Source organism: Oncorhynchus kisutch, unplaced genomic scaffold (assembly GCF_002021735.2).
Source record: "Oncorhynchus kisutch isolate 150728-3 unplaced genomic scaffold, Okis_V2 scaffold3051, whole genome shotgun sequence".
In the NCBI taxonomy this organism is placed as follows: domain Eukaryota; kingdom Metazoa; phylum Chordata; class Actinopteri; order Salmoniformes; family Salmonidae; genus Oncorhynchus; species Oncorhynchus kisutch.
Genome location: NW_022264996.1, coordinates 563,401 through 576,919, shown reverse-complemented (window position 1 = coordinate 576,919; position 13,519 = coordinate 563,401). Strand labels below are relative to the sequence as shown.

At 45.5% G+C, this 13,519-nt stretch overlaps 1 protein-coding gene and 1 non-coding gene across 2 annotated transcripts; both read left to right on the top strand.

Moving 5' to 3' along the window:
* Positions 1-369: 369 nt before the first annotated feature.
* Positions 370-11,762, top strand: LOC109884572 (T-complex protein 1 subunit beta). Its single transcript, XM_031820112.1, has 14 exons — positions 370-484; positions 1,535-1,609; positions 3,834-3,899; positions 4,585-4,696; positions 6,294-6,370; positions 6,644-6,756; positions 7,284-7,486; positions 8,182-8,282; positions 8,554-8,681; positions 9,162-9,385; positions 9,530-9,658; positions 9,823-10,026; positions 10,273-10,414; positions 11,211-11,762. Exons 1-14 carry the CDS (start codon positions 386-388, stop codon positions 11,239-11,241), a joined length of 1,704 nt encoding a protein of 567 aa, XP_031675972.1. The 5' UTR covers positions 370-385; the 3' UTR covers positions 11,242-11,762.
* LOC116371248 (small nucleolar RNA SNORA47) lies at positions 7,744-7,885 on the top strand. The gene has a single exon (XR_004208911.1). It is a non-coding gene; the product is annotated as a small nucleolar RNA SNORA47 (small nucleolar RNA).
* Positions 11,763-13,519: the final 1,757 nt, after the last annotated feature.

The following is a 13,519-nucleotide window of genomic DNA, read 5'->3' as shown; positions in this document are numbered from 1 at the left end:
ACATTTTCTATTAAAAACATTGCCAAATTCTTTGAATGACAGTGGTGTTTTGTTTGTGGTACATGTAACTGTGTACATTATGTATAAACATGAGGTTTATGCTTATTTTGTCAAAATGTTCTCTTATTCACTGGTTTATTGAAGATCAATTCTTATTACTCATACCCTGAGTATAGTAGGTTACTGTATAAAAAATATTATTTAAAATTATTTATTCTGCATTGGTTTGAAGAGAAGAGAGGGGTGTGCAGTGAATTCGCACAATCTGCACAATACTCTCTAAATTAGGTGGATTTGATTTAGCTCATCCTAAATGCCGGATCAATAGAGAGGAGAGATATTGTACCAAAAGTGCAAACGCTGCCCCCCGGGGCTACAAAATCGAATGCACCTTTGCTCTGGCGTGTCCTTGCGTAGCTGCGTCACTCCTATTTGTTCCTTCCCGGTGCGTGCAAGGCGTCCGCTATCAAACTCAGAAATCATGGTAAGCGAACCTCTTTGTTCCGTTTATAAACATTTTATTTCAACGACATTATTGTAATCGTTAACTACACTGAGTAAAAACAACATTATCTTAAACTTGCAGTATCTTGCATAAAAATGGGTTTTGTTCATTTCTTTATATCTGACGGGTGTAACATTGACTGAGGAAGCACATGGGTCCTGGACGCAGCCAACTAGTTAGCTAGCATGCTAAGGTAGCCGGTTAGCTAATAGCGTCATGTGGTAATTTTATGTCGATGGCATTATGTGATCAACAGAAAAATCAAGCCTGATGTAGAAACAATTCATTTTCACCTGAAACTGGATTAACTTTGAATGAACGTAGCAGTAGAAGCGACGTAATTATTATTTGTATTTTATTTATTGCAAACTTGCAACTTGCTAAGGGGTTGAGCTGACGAGCTAAGCTACATTGTCTCCCGTCAGTATCCCTAGATTTGTAGTTCGCTAACTAATTGTTGGGCTTGGCCATCTAACAGTAGCATGACACGACACATTTCAAAGTTTTCATGTTCTTGCACAATGACATAACTAGGAAGGCTACATGGCTAGCTATAGCGTTTGCCAAAACGCAGTTAGTTTGGGCCACAAAGCTTCTAGCGGTTTCTTAGGAGCAGTGGGTGGAGTCATCCACTGGTCCTTGTTACAGCGCCATGCTACCAACCGTCTGCTGTTCATACATACAAGTCCACCTTGACCATGTATGTTCGGCGATGTACAGTTTTGAGTGTGATAATAAAGGCACAATGTTGATATTTTTGTTGTTGATTTGATACAAATGTAAGCATGAGTCTAGACATTTCAATGCATCATTCACATCAACTGTCAAATTATCTCAGCAGCCTTTGGCTTCTTACACATGTTCGTCATTTGACACTACCATGATTATGGATATTTCTTTGACCTAATATATTATCATAGGGATTGTCAAAATATTTTACTTTTTACACAAGCATTCACCAGTTTGCCTTGCGTGGGGTGTGTGACTCTGGCAAGATTGCGTTGTCTGAGATCCTAACCTGTCTTGCAGGCGTCCCTATCCATGGCCCCAGTGAACATCTTCAGGCAAGGAGCCGACGAGGAGAAAGCTGAGACCGCCCGTCTGGTGAGCTGAGTGCTCTGTGATGTTTACTTTGTGTTATGTTAGTGTATTATCCCCCTTTATATTATTCTACATTAATAGCTGCTTTTCTACTGTACCGTTCATTTATAACAATGTTTTGTAGTGTTGTCATGACACCAACATTTTACTTACGTTGGCGCGCACACGTCCCATCAGCCGCTGGCGCGCACACCGTCCCATCAGCCGCTGGCGCGCACACCGTCCTCTCAACCGCTGGCGCGCACACCGTCCTCTCAACCGCTAGCGCGCACATCGTTCTCTCAACCGCTAACGCGCACGCCGTCCCATCAGCCGCTAACGCGCACATCGTCCTCTCAACCGCTAACGCGCACATCGTCCTCTCAACCGCTAACGCGCACATCGTCCTCTCAACCGCTAACGCGCACATCGTCCTCTCAACCGCTAACGCGCACATCGTCCTCTCAACCGCTAACGCGCACATCGTCCTCTCAACCGCTAACGCGCACCGTCCTCTCAACCGCTAACGCGCACCGTCCTCTCAACCGCTAACGCGCACCGTCCTCTCAACCGCTAACGCGCACCGTCCTCTCAACCGCTAACGCGCACCGTCCTCTCAACCGCTAACGCGCACCGTCCTCTCAACCGCTAACGCGCACCGTCCTCTCAACCGCTAACGCGCACCGTCCTCTCAACCGCTAACGCGCACCGTCCTCTCAACCGCTAACGCGCACCGTCCTCTCAACCGCTAACACGCGCACCGTCCTCTCAACCGCTAACACGCGCACCGTCCTCTCAACCGCTAACACGCGCACCGTCCTCTCAACCGCTAACACGCGTAGGTGAGTGATGGCTGGAAGAGGATGCAGCTGACAGACTGCAGCTCCCACACCTGATATGTGCATGAAAGTCAAGTGGACATTATTGAACCAGCCCATACAAGAGACTAGTGGTTGTTTAAAAATAAAATACAAACCAGACTTTATTAACATAACAGCTGCCAGTTGTAGGGCTGAAATGTGGTAGGATCATATGAAACGGTACTACGGTATTCAGGTATTCTGAAATGTGGTAGGATCATATGAAACGGGACTACGCTATTCAGGTATTCTGAAATGTGGTAGGATCATATGAAACGGTACTACGGTATTCAGGTATTCTGAAATGTGGTAGGATCATATGAAACGGTAGTACGCTATTCAGGTATTCTGAAATGTGGTAGGATCATATGAAACGGTACTACGCTATTCAGGTATTCTGAAATGTGGTAGGATCATATGAAACGGTACTACGCTATTCAGGTATTCTGAAATGTGGTAGGATCATATGAAACGGTACTACGCTATTCAGGTATTCTGAAATGTGGTAGGATCATATGAAACGGTACTACGCTATTCAGGTATTCTGAAATGTGGTAGGATCATATGAAACGGGACTACGCTATTCAGTTATTCTGAAATGTGGTAGGATCATATGAAACGGGACTACGCTATTCAGGTATTCTGAAATGTGGTAGGATCATATGAAACGGGACTACGGTATTCAGGTATTCTGAAATGTGGTAGGATCATATGAAACGGTACTACGCTATTCAGGTATTCTGAAATGTGGTAGGATCATATGAAACGGTACTACGGTATTCAGGTATTCTGAAATGTGGTAGGATCATATGAAACGGGACTACGGTATTCAGGTATTCTGAAATGTGGTAGGATCATATGAAACGGTACTACGGTATTCAGGTATTCTGAAATGTGGTAGGATCATATGAAACGGTACTACGCTATTCAGGTATTCTGAAATGTGGTAGGATCATATGAAACGGTACTACGCTATTCAGGTATTCTGAAATGTGGTAGGATCATATGAAACGGTACTACGCTATTCAGGTATTCTGAAATGTGGTAGGATCATATGAAACGGGACTACGCTATTCGGGTATTCTGAAATGTGGTAGGATCATATGAAACGGGACTACGCTATTCAAGTATTCTGAAATGTTGGTATCATAAAACATTTTGCTACTGTGGTATTACCGGTATATCGTGCTACACTAATGTTTTGGTACTGTGGTATTACCGGTATATCGTGCTACACTAATGTTTTGGTACTGTGGTATTACCGGTATATCGTGCTACACTAATGTTTTGGTACTGTGATATTACCGGTATATCGTGCTACACTAATGTTTTGGTACTGTGATATTACCGGTATATCGTGCTACACTAATGTTTTGGGTTTCCTCCAGTCGTCCTTCATCGGTGCCATCGCCATTGGAGATCTGGTGAAGAGTACCTTGGGACCAAAAGGAATGGTATGCATCACTCAGCAAGTCTGTCACTGACATTAATTAATTATTAATACCAAATTACCAATTATGAACAATTATACAAAAAAAATCCCTGCGTGCATAGCATGACTTGATAAACTCAACTAGACCAAATGTATAGTTTGCATGGCTCAAACTCACATTGAGTGTCTGTCCCCAAAGCCAACGCCGCCTTTCCTTCCAGTTCTCTGCTGCCAATGACTGGAACGAATTGCAAAAGTCATCAAGCTGGAGACTTCTATCTCCCTCACTAACTTTAAGCATCAGCTGTCAGAGCAGCTTACCGATCACTGCACCTGTACACAGCCCATCTGTAAATAGCCCACCCAACTACCTCATCCCCAAATTGTTATTTATTTATTTTTGCTCTTTTACACCCCAGTATCTCTACTTGCACATCATCATCTGCCCATCTATCACTCCAGTGTTAATGCTAAATTGTATTTTGTATTATGGCCTATTTATTGCCTTACCTCCAATCTTACTACATTTGCACACACTGTACATAGATGTTTGTATTGTGTTATTGACTGTACGTTTGTTTATGTGTAACTCTGTTTTTGTTTCACTGCGTTGTTTATCTTGGCCAGGTTGACAGTTGTAAATGAGAACTTGTTCTCAACTGGCCCACCTGGTTAAATAAAAATATATATAAATAACAACCTTGCAGGACAAGATCCTTATCGGAGGTGGCAGGGAGGGAAGTGTTACAGTCACCAATGATGGGGCCACCATCCTCAAAGCCATTGGAGTGGACAACCCCGCTGCCAAAGTGTTGGTTGGTGAGTTTTGATGTTCACCAGTGTTAGCAGTTGATGTAACTCTTCAATAACACGGACCCCAAAGCAAATCAGAGGAGAAAAGGATTTATTCAAAGAGGAATTGTTCATTCTCCCCTGTCCTCAGTGATTCTCTCTTGTGATTCTCCCCACAGAACAAGGGGACAGGGTGTACTTTATAACCCAGCACTAGCCTGTGGTTGAGGAATTATAATTCCCTGAAATGAAACTGGGCCCATGGCTAAATAACAAGTATCCTATTTCAGGTTCAATGTATAAACAATTTGGATCAATGAGAACTTGCCATGTAGCTATGAGTCCCGGACTGAAATTCCTCCCATGTCTCTGATCCATTGATCGTTAATCCCCTATTACATAAAAAAACACAATTTCCATTGATCGTTAATCCCCTTATTATATAAAAAACACTACTTCCATTGATCATTATTACTTTGACTTTTTGTCCTCTTGACCTCTGCATTGTGTATTTCTCTGGTTGCTGAATGTTGTGTTCACCAGTTGAACTATGTAGTTGTCGGGAGATATGAAAGGCCTGCACACGGTATAATGCTGCTCCCCAAGGCAGTGGCCCTCTGCTATGCTGTCTTTCTGGACACTGTTGTTGTCCTCTCCTGTCTTCTATACATGTCCTAGACCCTCTCTGATCCTTTAGTCCTCCTGTCTTCCAGACATGTCCTAGACCCTCTCTGATCCTTTAGTCCTCCTGTCTTCCAGACATGTCCTAGACCCTCTCTGATCCTTTAGTCCTCCTGTCTTCCAGACATGTCCTAGACCCTCTCTGATCCTTTAGTCCTCCTGTCTTCCAGACATGTCCTAGACCCTCTCTGATCCTTTAGTCCTCCTGTCTTCCAGACATGTCCTAGACCCTCTCTGATCCTTTAGTCCTCCTGTCTTCCAGACATGTCCTAGACCCTCTCTGATCCTTTAGTCCTCCTGTCTTCCAGACATGTCCTAGACCCTCTCTGATCCTTTAGTCCTCCTGTCTTCCAGACATGTCCTAGACCCTCTCTGATCCTTTAGTCCTCCTGTCTTCCAGACATGTCCTAGACCCTCTCTGATCCTTTAGTCCTCCTGTCTTCCAGACATGTCCTAGACCCTCTCTGATCCTTTAGTCCTCCTGTCTTCCAGACATGTCCTAGACCCTCTCTGATCCTTTAGTCCTCCTGTCTTCCAGACATGTCCTAGACCCTCTCTGATCCTTTAGTCCTCCTGTCTTCCAGACATGTCCTAGACCCTCTCTGATCCTTTAGTCCTCCTGTCTTCCAGACATGTCCTAGACCCTCTCTGATCCTTTAGTCCTCCTGTCTTCCAGACATGTCCTAGACCCTCTCTGATCCTTTAGTCCTCCTGTCTTCCAGACATGTCCTAGACCCTCTCTGATCCTTTAGTCCTCCTGTCTTCCAGACATGTCCTAGACCCTCTCTGATCTTTTAGTCCTCCTGTCTTCCAGACATGTCCTAGACCCTCTCTGATCTTTTAGTCCTCCTGTCTTCCAGACATGTCCTAGACCCTCTCTGATCTTCTGTCTTCCAGACATGTCATAGACCCTCTCTGATCCTTTACACCTTCTGTCTTCCAGACATGTCCAAGACCCAGGATGATGAGGTTGGAGACGGCACCACCTCTGTCACGGTATTGGCTGCTGAACTGCTCAGGGTAAGAGTGGATGATTTACTTAACAACCCTTAATCACCCTCTTCAGCACATCTAGCTAATACTGTATTTCACATCACAGTCTGTTGTGAAGAGATTAACTCCTGGGAGTAAAACCATTATCAACACCAGCTGTAGTGGGTTGTCTTGGTAATACTTCCTTAAGTTATCAACGATCCAATAACAAATGCTTGTTTGTTTTTTTGTTTCCCGTTGCAAAATGTTTTTTTCTACGGTGTTCCCAAATGAACACAACCCTGGTGTCTTGTCTTTTAGGAAGCTGAGCTCCTCATCGCCAAGAAGATCCACCCTCAGATCATAATCTCTGGCTGGAGGAAGGCCACCCAGGCAGCCCGCCAGGCTCTGAAGGAGGCTGCTGTGGATCATGGGTAGGCCTTCAATGATGAAGCATTTCTAGATGTCAGGTTTAACTGCTAGGTCTCTATCACACAACTCAGCTAATGTCATGAGATGTTATGTTTTTAATAGGCTCTTACATAGATGAGTAATCACCCATCAAAAACCATAAAGAAAGACTACACACATTGCTAAGCTGTGAAAAATACCATCCTACCCCCCTCCTGTTTATTCTCCCCCCCCTCTTGTTTATTCTCCCCCCCCTCTTGTTTATTCTCCCCTCCTCCCTCCTGTTTATTCTCCCCTCCTCCCTCCTGTTTATTCTCCCCTCCTCCCTCCTGTTTATTCTCCCCTCCTCCCTCCTGTTTATTCTCCCCTCCTCCCTCCTGTTTATTCTCCCCTCCTCCCTCCTGTTTATTCTCCCCTCCTCCCTCCTGTTTATTCTCCCCTCCTCCCTCCTGTTTATTCTCCCCTCCTCCCTCCTGTTTATTCTCCCCCCCCCTCCCCTCCCTCCTGTTTATTCTCCCCCCCCCCCCCTCCTGTTTATTCTCCCCCTCAGTAACGACCAGGTGAAGTTCCAGGAGGACCTCCTGAACATCTCCCGCACCACCCTGTCGTCCAAGCTGCTGACCCACCACAAGGACCACTTTGCCAAGCTGGCCGTGGAGGCCGTGCTCCGGCTGAAGAGCTCCGGTAACCTGGAGGCCATCCACGTCATCAAGAAGCTCGGCGGCAGCCTCATCGACTCCTACCTGGACGAAGGTGAGACCACTGGGGAGGCTGATGCATAGTCTCTGTCTCTGACAGAAAACGGCAGTTGGTCTCATCTGGGTCATGTTCATTAGGGTACCAAACGGAAGTAAAACTGACTGAAACGGGGAGGGATTACCTGAAGATGACCAATAAGAAACGCAGGCGGTGGGGGGGTTCACGTTGCTAAACCTTTGCTACGGTGTGACCTAATGAATAGGTCTAAAGAGCTCTAGTCTGACCCAGAGGTGTGTGTGTGTAGGGGCTCTGGGAGGATTGAGAAGGTGTAGCAGCGTCACACTGTGCTGTTATTACTGGTTAATAACCTCCTACATGAAAATCAGGTCGACGCAGCAAACTGGCTTCATGACACCTTCATTACAGCCAATGTTGCGTCTGTGCACAAAACTAGTGGTGTGTGTGTGTAATATATATATATACACACTGCTCAAAAAAATAAAGGGAACACTAAAATAACACATCCTAGATCTGAATGAATGAAATGTTCTTATTAAATACAGAAGTGTGATTGACTTGGAGTTACAATGTGTTTAAGTGTTCCCTTTATTTTTTTGAGCAGTGTGTATATATGTATATATGTGTGTGTGTGTGTGAACATTAATTATAATAAACCACTCTTTAGTTTGTTCTAACATCTACTCTGTGTTGTGTTTTAATGTAGCTTCATGTGTTGGTTGTCTCGGTAGGCTTTCTGCTGGACAAGAAGATTGGTGTGAACCAGCCCAAGAGGCTCGAGAACGTCAACATCCTCATCTCCAACACTGGCATGGACACCGATAAGATCAAGGTTTTACCTTTTTATATCCTCTCAGGGTTACAGACCATCAATTCTTTATCAATTCAGGAAGTAATCTGTAAACTCCTGTTCCAATTTTCCTCTTTGGAAAAACAAGGAACATGTTTTGTTTTTTTCATTCCAGCTGAGTGAATCAGATTTAAATCCGCCCCTGATATTCTTCCCTACTGTCTCCTATTAGCCTCTTAAGAAGTTTTGTAAAAGAAATTGTGAAAATTCCCTTTTCCGTTTGTAACCAACCAGCTGTATGGTCTTGTGTCAGATCTTCGGCTCCAGAGTGCGTGTGGACTCCACGGCCAAGGTGGCGGAGATAGAGATGGCTGAGAAAGAGAAGATGAAGGAGAAGGTGGAACGGATCCTCAAGCACGGGATCAACTGCTTCATCAACAGGTACACACACTCCGCACACACACACAACACACACACACACTCCGCACACACACACAACACACACACACACACCACACACACCCCGCACACACACACACACACACCACACACACCCACACACACACCACACACACTCCGCACACACACCACACACACACACCATACACACACCACACACACACACACACACACACCCAGCACACACCCCACACACACACACCGCACGCACACACACACCGCACGCACACACAGCACGCACCACACTCCACACACACAGCACGCACCACACTCCGCACGCACCACACACAGCACGCACCACACACAGCACGCACCACACACGGCACGCACCACGCACACCACACACACAACACACCACACACCCACACACCATACACACGTACTAAGTACAAGTTCACCTATTCATCAAGGGTTTTTCCAGCGTTGTGAGTAATGTAGTAATCAATAACGATTGATCACCAGACAGCTGATCTACAACTACCCAGAGCAGCTGTTTGCTGCGGCAGGTGTCATGGCCATAGAACACGCAGACTTCTCCGGAGTGGAGCGCCTGGCTCTCGTCACGGGGGGAGAGATCACGTCCACCTTCGACCACCCCGAGCTGGTGAAGTTGGGCCACTGCAAGCTGATTGAGGAGGTGATGATCGGCGAGGACACTCTGATCCACTTCTCGGGAGTGGCCATGGGTCAGTGTTGATACAACGGCGGGCTGACTTAGAAAAGGGTTATACTTCTGAGGTTTATAGTAGGATAATGGCTTGATGGTCAGGGATTTATCCTCTTCCAATTTTCTCTGGATTATAAGTCCTGACCATCTTTGCCTCTCCCAGGTGAGGCGTGTACCGTGGTGCTTCGTGGAGCCACACAGCAGATCCTGGACGAGGCCGAGAGGTCTCTCCATGATGCCCTGTGTGTCCTGGCTCAGACCGTCAAGGAGACACGTACCGTCTACGGAGGAGGTGAGGTCTATACACACACACACTGCCCATCTACATGGATACTGTGGGGAAATAACAGGCTGAAAGTCCAACAACAAGTTCAACACGACCCCCCCCCCCCCCCCCCCCCCCCTACTCTCTGATCTGAACCCAGTGTGAGACTCACCACTCTGCTGTCCCTCCAGGCTGCTCTGAGATGCTGATGGCCAAGGTGGTGACAGACCTGGCTCTCAGGACACCGGGTAAAGAGGCTGTGGCCATGGAGTCCTTCGCCAAAGCTCTTCGGATGCTGCCCACCATCATCGCAGACAACGCCGGCTACGACAGTGCCGATCTGGTGGCCCAGCTGAGAGCTGCTCACCAGGAGGGGAAAACCACCATGGGTCTGAGTGAGTACCGTCTCAGGACACCTCCGCTCTCTCCTAGATGTTTCAAACCGGGCTTTTGGCATGTGCCTCATTCTCCTTCCTTTTGACCTGTGACCTTTTTTTTTCTTTTTTTTTCTTGTAGTCATTTTATTTGAACGAGGCCAGATGAATTAAAACCGATTGAATATGTGAGTCCGATTCATCACACATCACACTTAGGCTCATGTCCTGTCGTCGTGTGTGTGTGTCTCTTACCGGGTCCCTCAGATATGAACCAGGGTACCATCGGTGACATGTCAGAGATGGGGGTGACGGAGAGCTTCCAGGTCAAGAGGCAGGTTCTGCTGTCTGCTGCCGAGGCTGCAGAGATGATCCTCCGCGTCGACAACATCATCAAGGCTGCGCCCAGGTGAGGACCAACACCTGACACACACACACACACCCTGCAGCTCTCTTTTCAGGTCCAGATATCCCAGAAATCCTTGCTGTAGGTGCAGTCAAATGGCTGACTTAAACCTCCATTTTTGGCATGCACGCTGTCTCCCTGTTCTCCTGTCTGTTATGGAGGGATAACGGGTCCAGTGTCTTCCACTGTCTCCCTGTTCTCCTGTCTGTTATGGAGGGATAACAGGTCCAGTGTCTTCCACTGTCTCCCTGTTCTCCTGTCTGTTATGGAGGGATAAGGGGTCCAGTGTCTTCCACTGTCTCCCTGTTCTCCTGTCTGTTATGGAGGGATAACGGGTCCAGTGTCTTCCACTGTCTCCCTGTTCTCCTGTCTGTTATGGAGGGATAAGGGGTCCAGTGTCTTCCACTGTCTCCCTGTTCTCCTGTCTGTTATGGAGGGATAACGGGTCCAGTGTCTTCCACTGTCTCCCTGTTCTCCTGTCTGTTATGGAGGGATAACGGGTCCAGTGTCTTCCACTGCCAGAATGTTCCTTGTATTCTGCTTCTATCCTCAATGCCTGGTTCATTCTGATTGGTCAAGTCTACAGATGGCAGTCTACCACATGACTTGAGTCGAGAATCCTTGTTTTCCCAAACGGCTTTGCAGTAGACAGTCAAAAACATGTTTTGCAAGTGCAGTTGTTCTCATTTCGTAAGTTGATCATTTGCTTACTGCTCTGAAATGGTGAGCAGGTTGTTTTCCTTCCTGTAAAACGTAGTCATTCTCCTTTTTACTGATTCCTCCCTCTTTCCCCTTACAGGAAGCGAGTACCAGATCATCACCCCTGTTAATACCACCAGGAGGAAGAGGAGGGGGGGGTGAGGAAGAGGAGTTGCTGGTAGGGGAAGGGGAACAGAAAAGCCTGTATTTATGATACTCCTGTCCAAGGCTGTGTACCATACGTCACTTTGAAATAAAAAACCCTGATGTGTTCTGTACCGTTGTCCCAAAATCAAAGCTTCAGTCTCTTTTGGTTAGTCTAAATGCTCCGTTTAGTCTGTCTGGGTGTAACACTGTGTTACGAACCACTGCAGAGGCTAGCCTGTCAACGCTCTTGATATCTCATGCAGATGGCTAGCCTGTCAACGCTCTTGATATCTCATGCAGATGGCTAGACTGTCAACGCTCTTGATATCTCGTGCAGAGGCTAGACTGTCAACGCTCTTGATATCTCGTGCAGATGGCTAGACTGTCAACGCTCTTGATATCTCGTGCAGATGGCTAGACTGTCAACGCTCTTGATATCTCATGCAGATGGCTGTATGGACATGTTTGTTTACTGAAATGATAATAAATAAAAACTCACTCTGAATCCATGTCTGTGGAGTGTTTTATGCCTCGTGTGTGTGTGTAGGGAGGGGCTGGGACTGTAGCAGAGCAACTCGGCCATCTCACTCTGAATCCATGTCTGTGGAGTGTTTTATGCCTTGAGAACCTTAGTTTGAAATGTGTATTTAGACTTATAGATGTACTTAACATTTATATTCAGGATATAGAGGGACTATAAAATATTATTTGTGTTGATGTACTACTATAACATATGAAGAATATTGATGTACTTTTTAAGGATATACAGTTGAAGTTGGATGTTTACATACACCTTTAGCCAAGTACATTTAAACTCAGTCTTTCACAATTCCTGATATTTAATCCTAGTAAAAATTCCCTGTTTTAGGTCAGTTAGGATCACCACTTTATTTTAAGAATGTGAAATGTCAGAATAATAGTAGCGAGAATGATATATTTCAGCTTTTATTTCTTTCATCACATTCCCAGTGGGTCAGAAGTTTACATACACTCAATTAGTATTTGGTAGCATTGCCTTTAAATTGTTTAACTTGGGTCAAATGTTTTCGGTAGCCTTCCACAAGCTTCCCACAATAAGTTGGGTGAATTTTGGCCCATTCCTCCTGACCACAATTCCGCCACAATTTTGGAAGTATGCTTGGGGTCATTGTCCATCTGGAAGACCCATTTGCGACCAAGCTTTAACTTCCTGACTGATGTCTTGAGATGTTGCTTCAGTATATCCACATAATATTCCTACCTCATGACGCCATCTATTTAGTGAAGTGCACCAGTCCCTCCTGCAACAAAGCACCCCCACAACATCACGCTTCCACCCCCGTGCTCATTATGGCCAAACAGGTCTATTTTTGTTTCGTCAGACCAGAGGACATTTCTCCAAAAAGTACGATCTGTGTCTCCATGTGCAGTTGCAAACCGTAGTCTGTCTTTTATATGGCGGTTTTGGAGCAGTGGATTCTTCCTTGCTGAGCGGCCATTTAGGTTATGTCGATATAGGACTTGTTTAACTGTGGATATAGATACTTTTGTACCGGTTTCCTCCAGCATCTTCACAAGGTCCTTTGCTGTTGTTCTGGGATTGATTTGCACTTTTCACACCAAAGTACGTTCATCTCTAGGAGACAGAATGCGTCTCCTTCCTGTGTGGTATGATGGCTGTGTGGTCCCATGGTGTTTATACTTGCGTACTGTTGTTTGTACAGATGAATGTGGAACCTTCAGGCATTTGGAAATTGCTCCCAAGGATGAACCAGACTTGTGGAGGTCACAAATCTTTTTCTAAGGTCCTGGTTGATTTCTTTAGATTTTCCCAGGATTTTTTTATTTCACCTTTATTTAACCAGGTAGGCTAGTTGAGAACACCTTTATTTAACCAGGTAGGCTAGTTGAGAACACCTTTATTTAACCAGGTAGGCTAGTTGAGAACACCTTTATTTAACCAGGTAGGCTAGTTGAGAACACCTTTATTTAACCAGGTAGGCTAGTTGAGAACACCTTTATTTAACCAGGTAGGCTAGTTGAGAACACCTTTATTTAACCAGGTAGGCTAGTTGAGAACAAGTTCTCATTTACAACTGCGACCTGGCCAAGATAAAGCATAGCAGTGTGAACAGACAACACATGTCAAGTGGTTGAAAAACAAGTTTTAATGACTCCAACCTAAGTGTATGTAAACTTCCGACTTCAACTGTAGATGTACTTACTAACATATTAATTGTATTGATTGTAATTGTATTGATGACACTAACATATTAAGGATAG

What these genes read in the sequence shown, in the direction of transcription:
- LOC109884572 (XM_031820112.1), top strand. Translation starts at nt 386, where the DNA reads ATGCACCTTTGCTCTGGCGTGTCCTTGCGTAGCTGCGTCACTCCTATT. An exon ending in CCTTGGGACCAAAAGGAATG is followed by an intron (nt 3,900 to 4,584) that starts GTATGCATCACT and finishes ACAACCTTGCAG; the next exon opens with GACAAGATCCTTATCGGAGG. An exon ending in CTTCTCGGGAGTGGCCATGG is followed by an intron (nt 9,386 to 9,529) that starts GTCAGTGTTGAT and finishes TGCCTCTCCCAG; the next exon opens with GTGAGGCGTGTACCGTGGTG.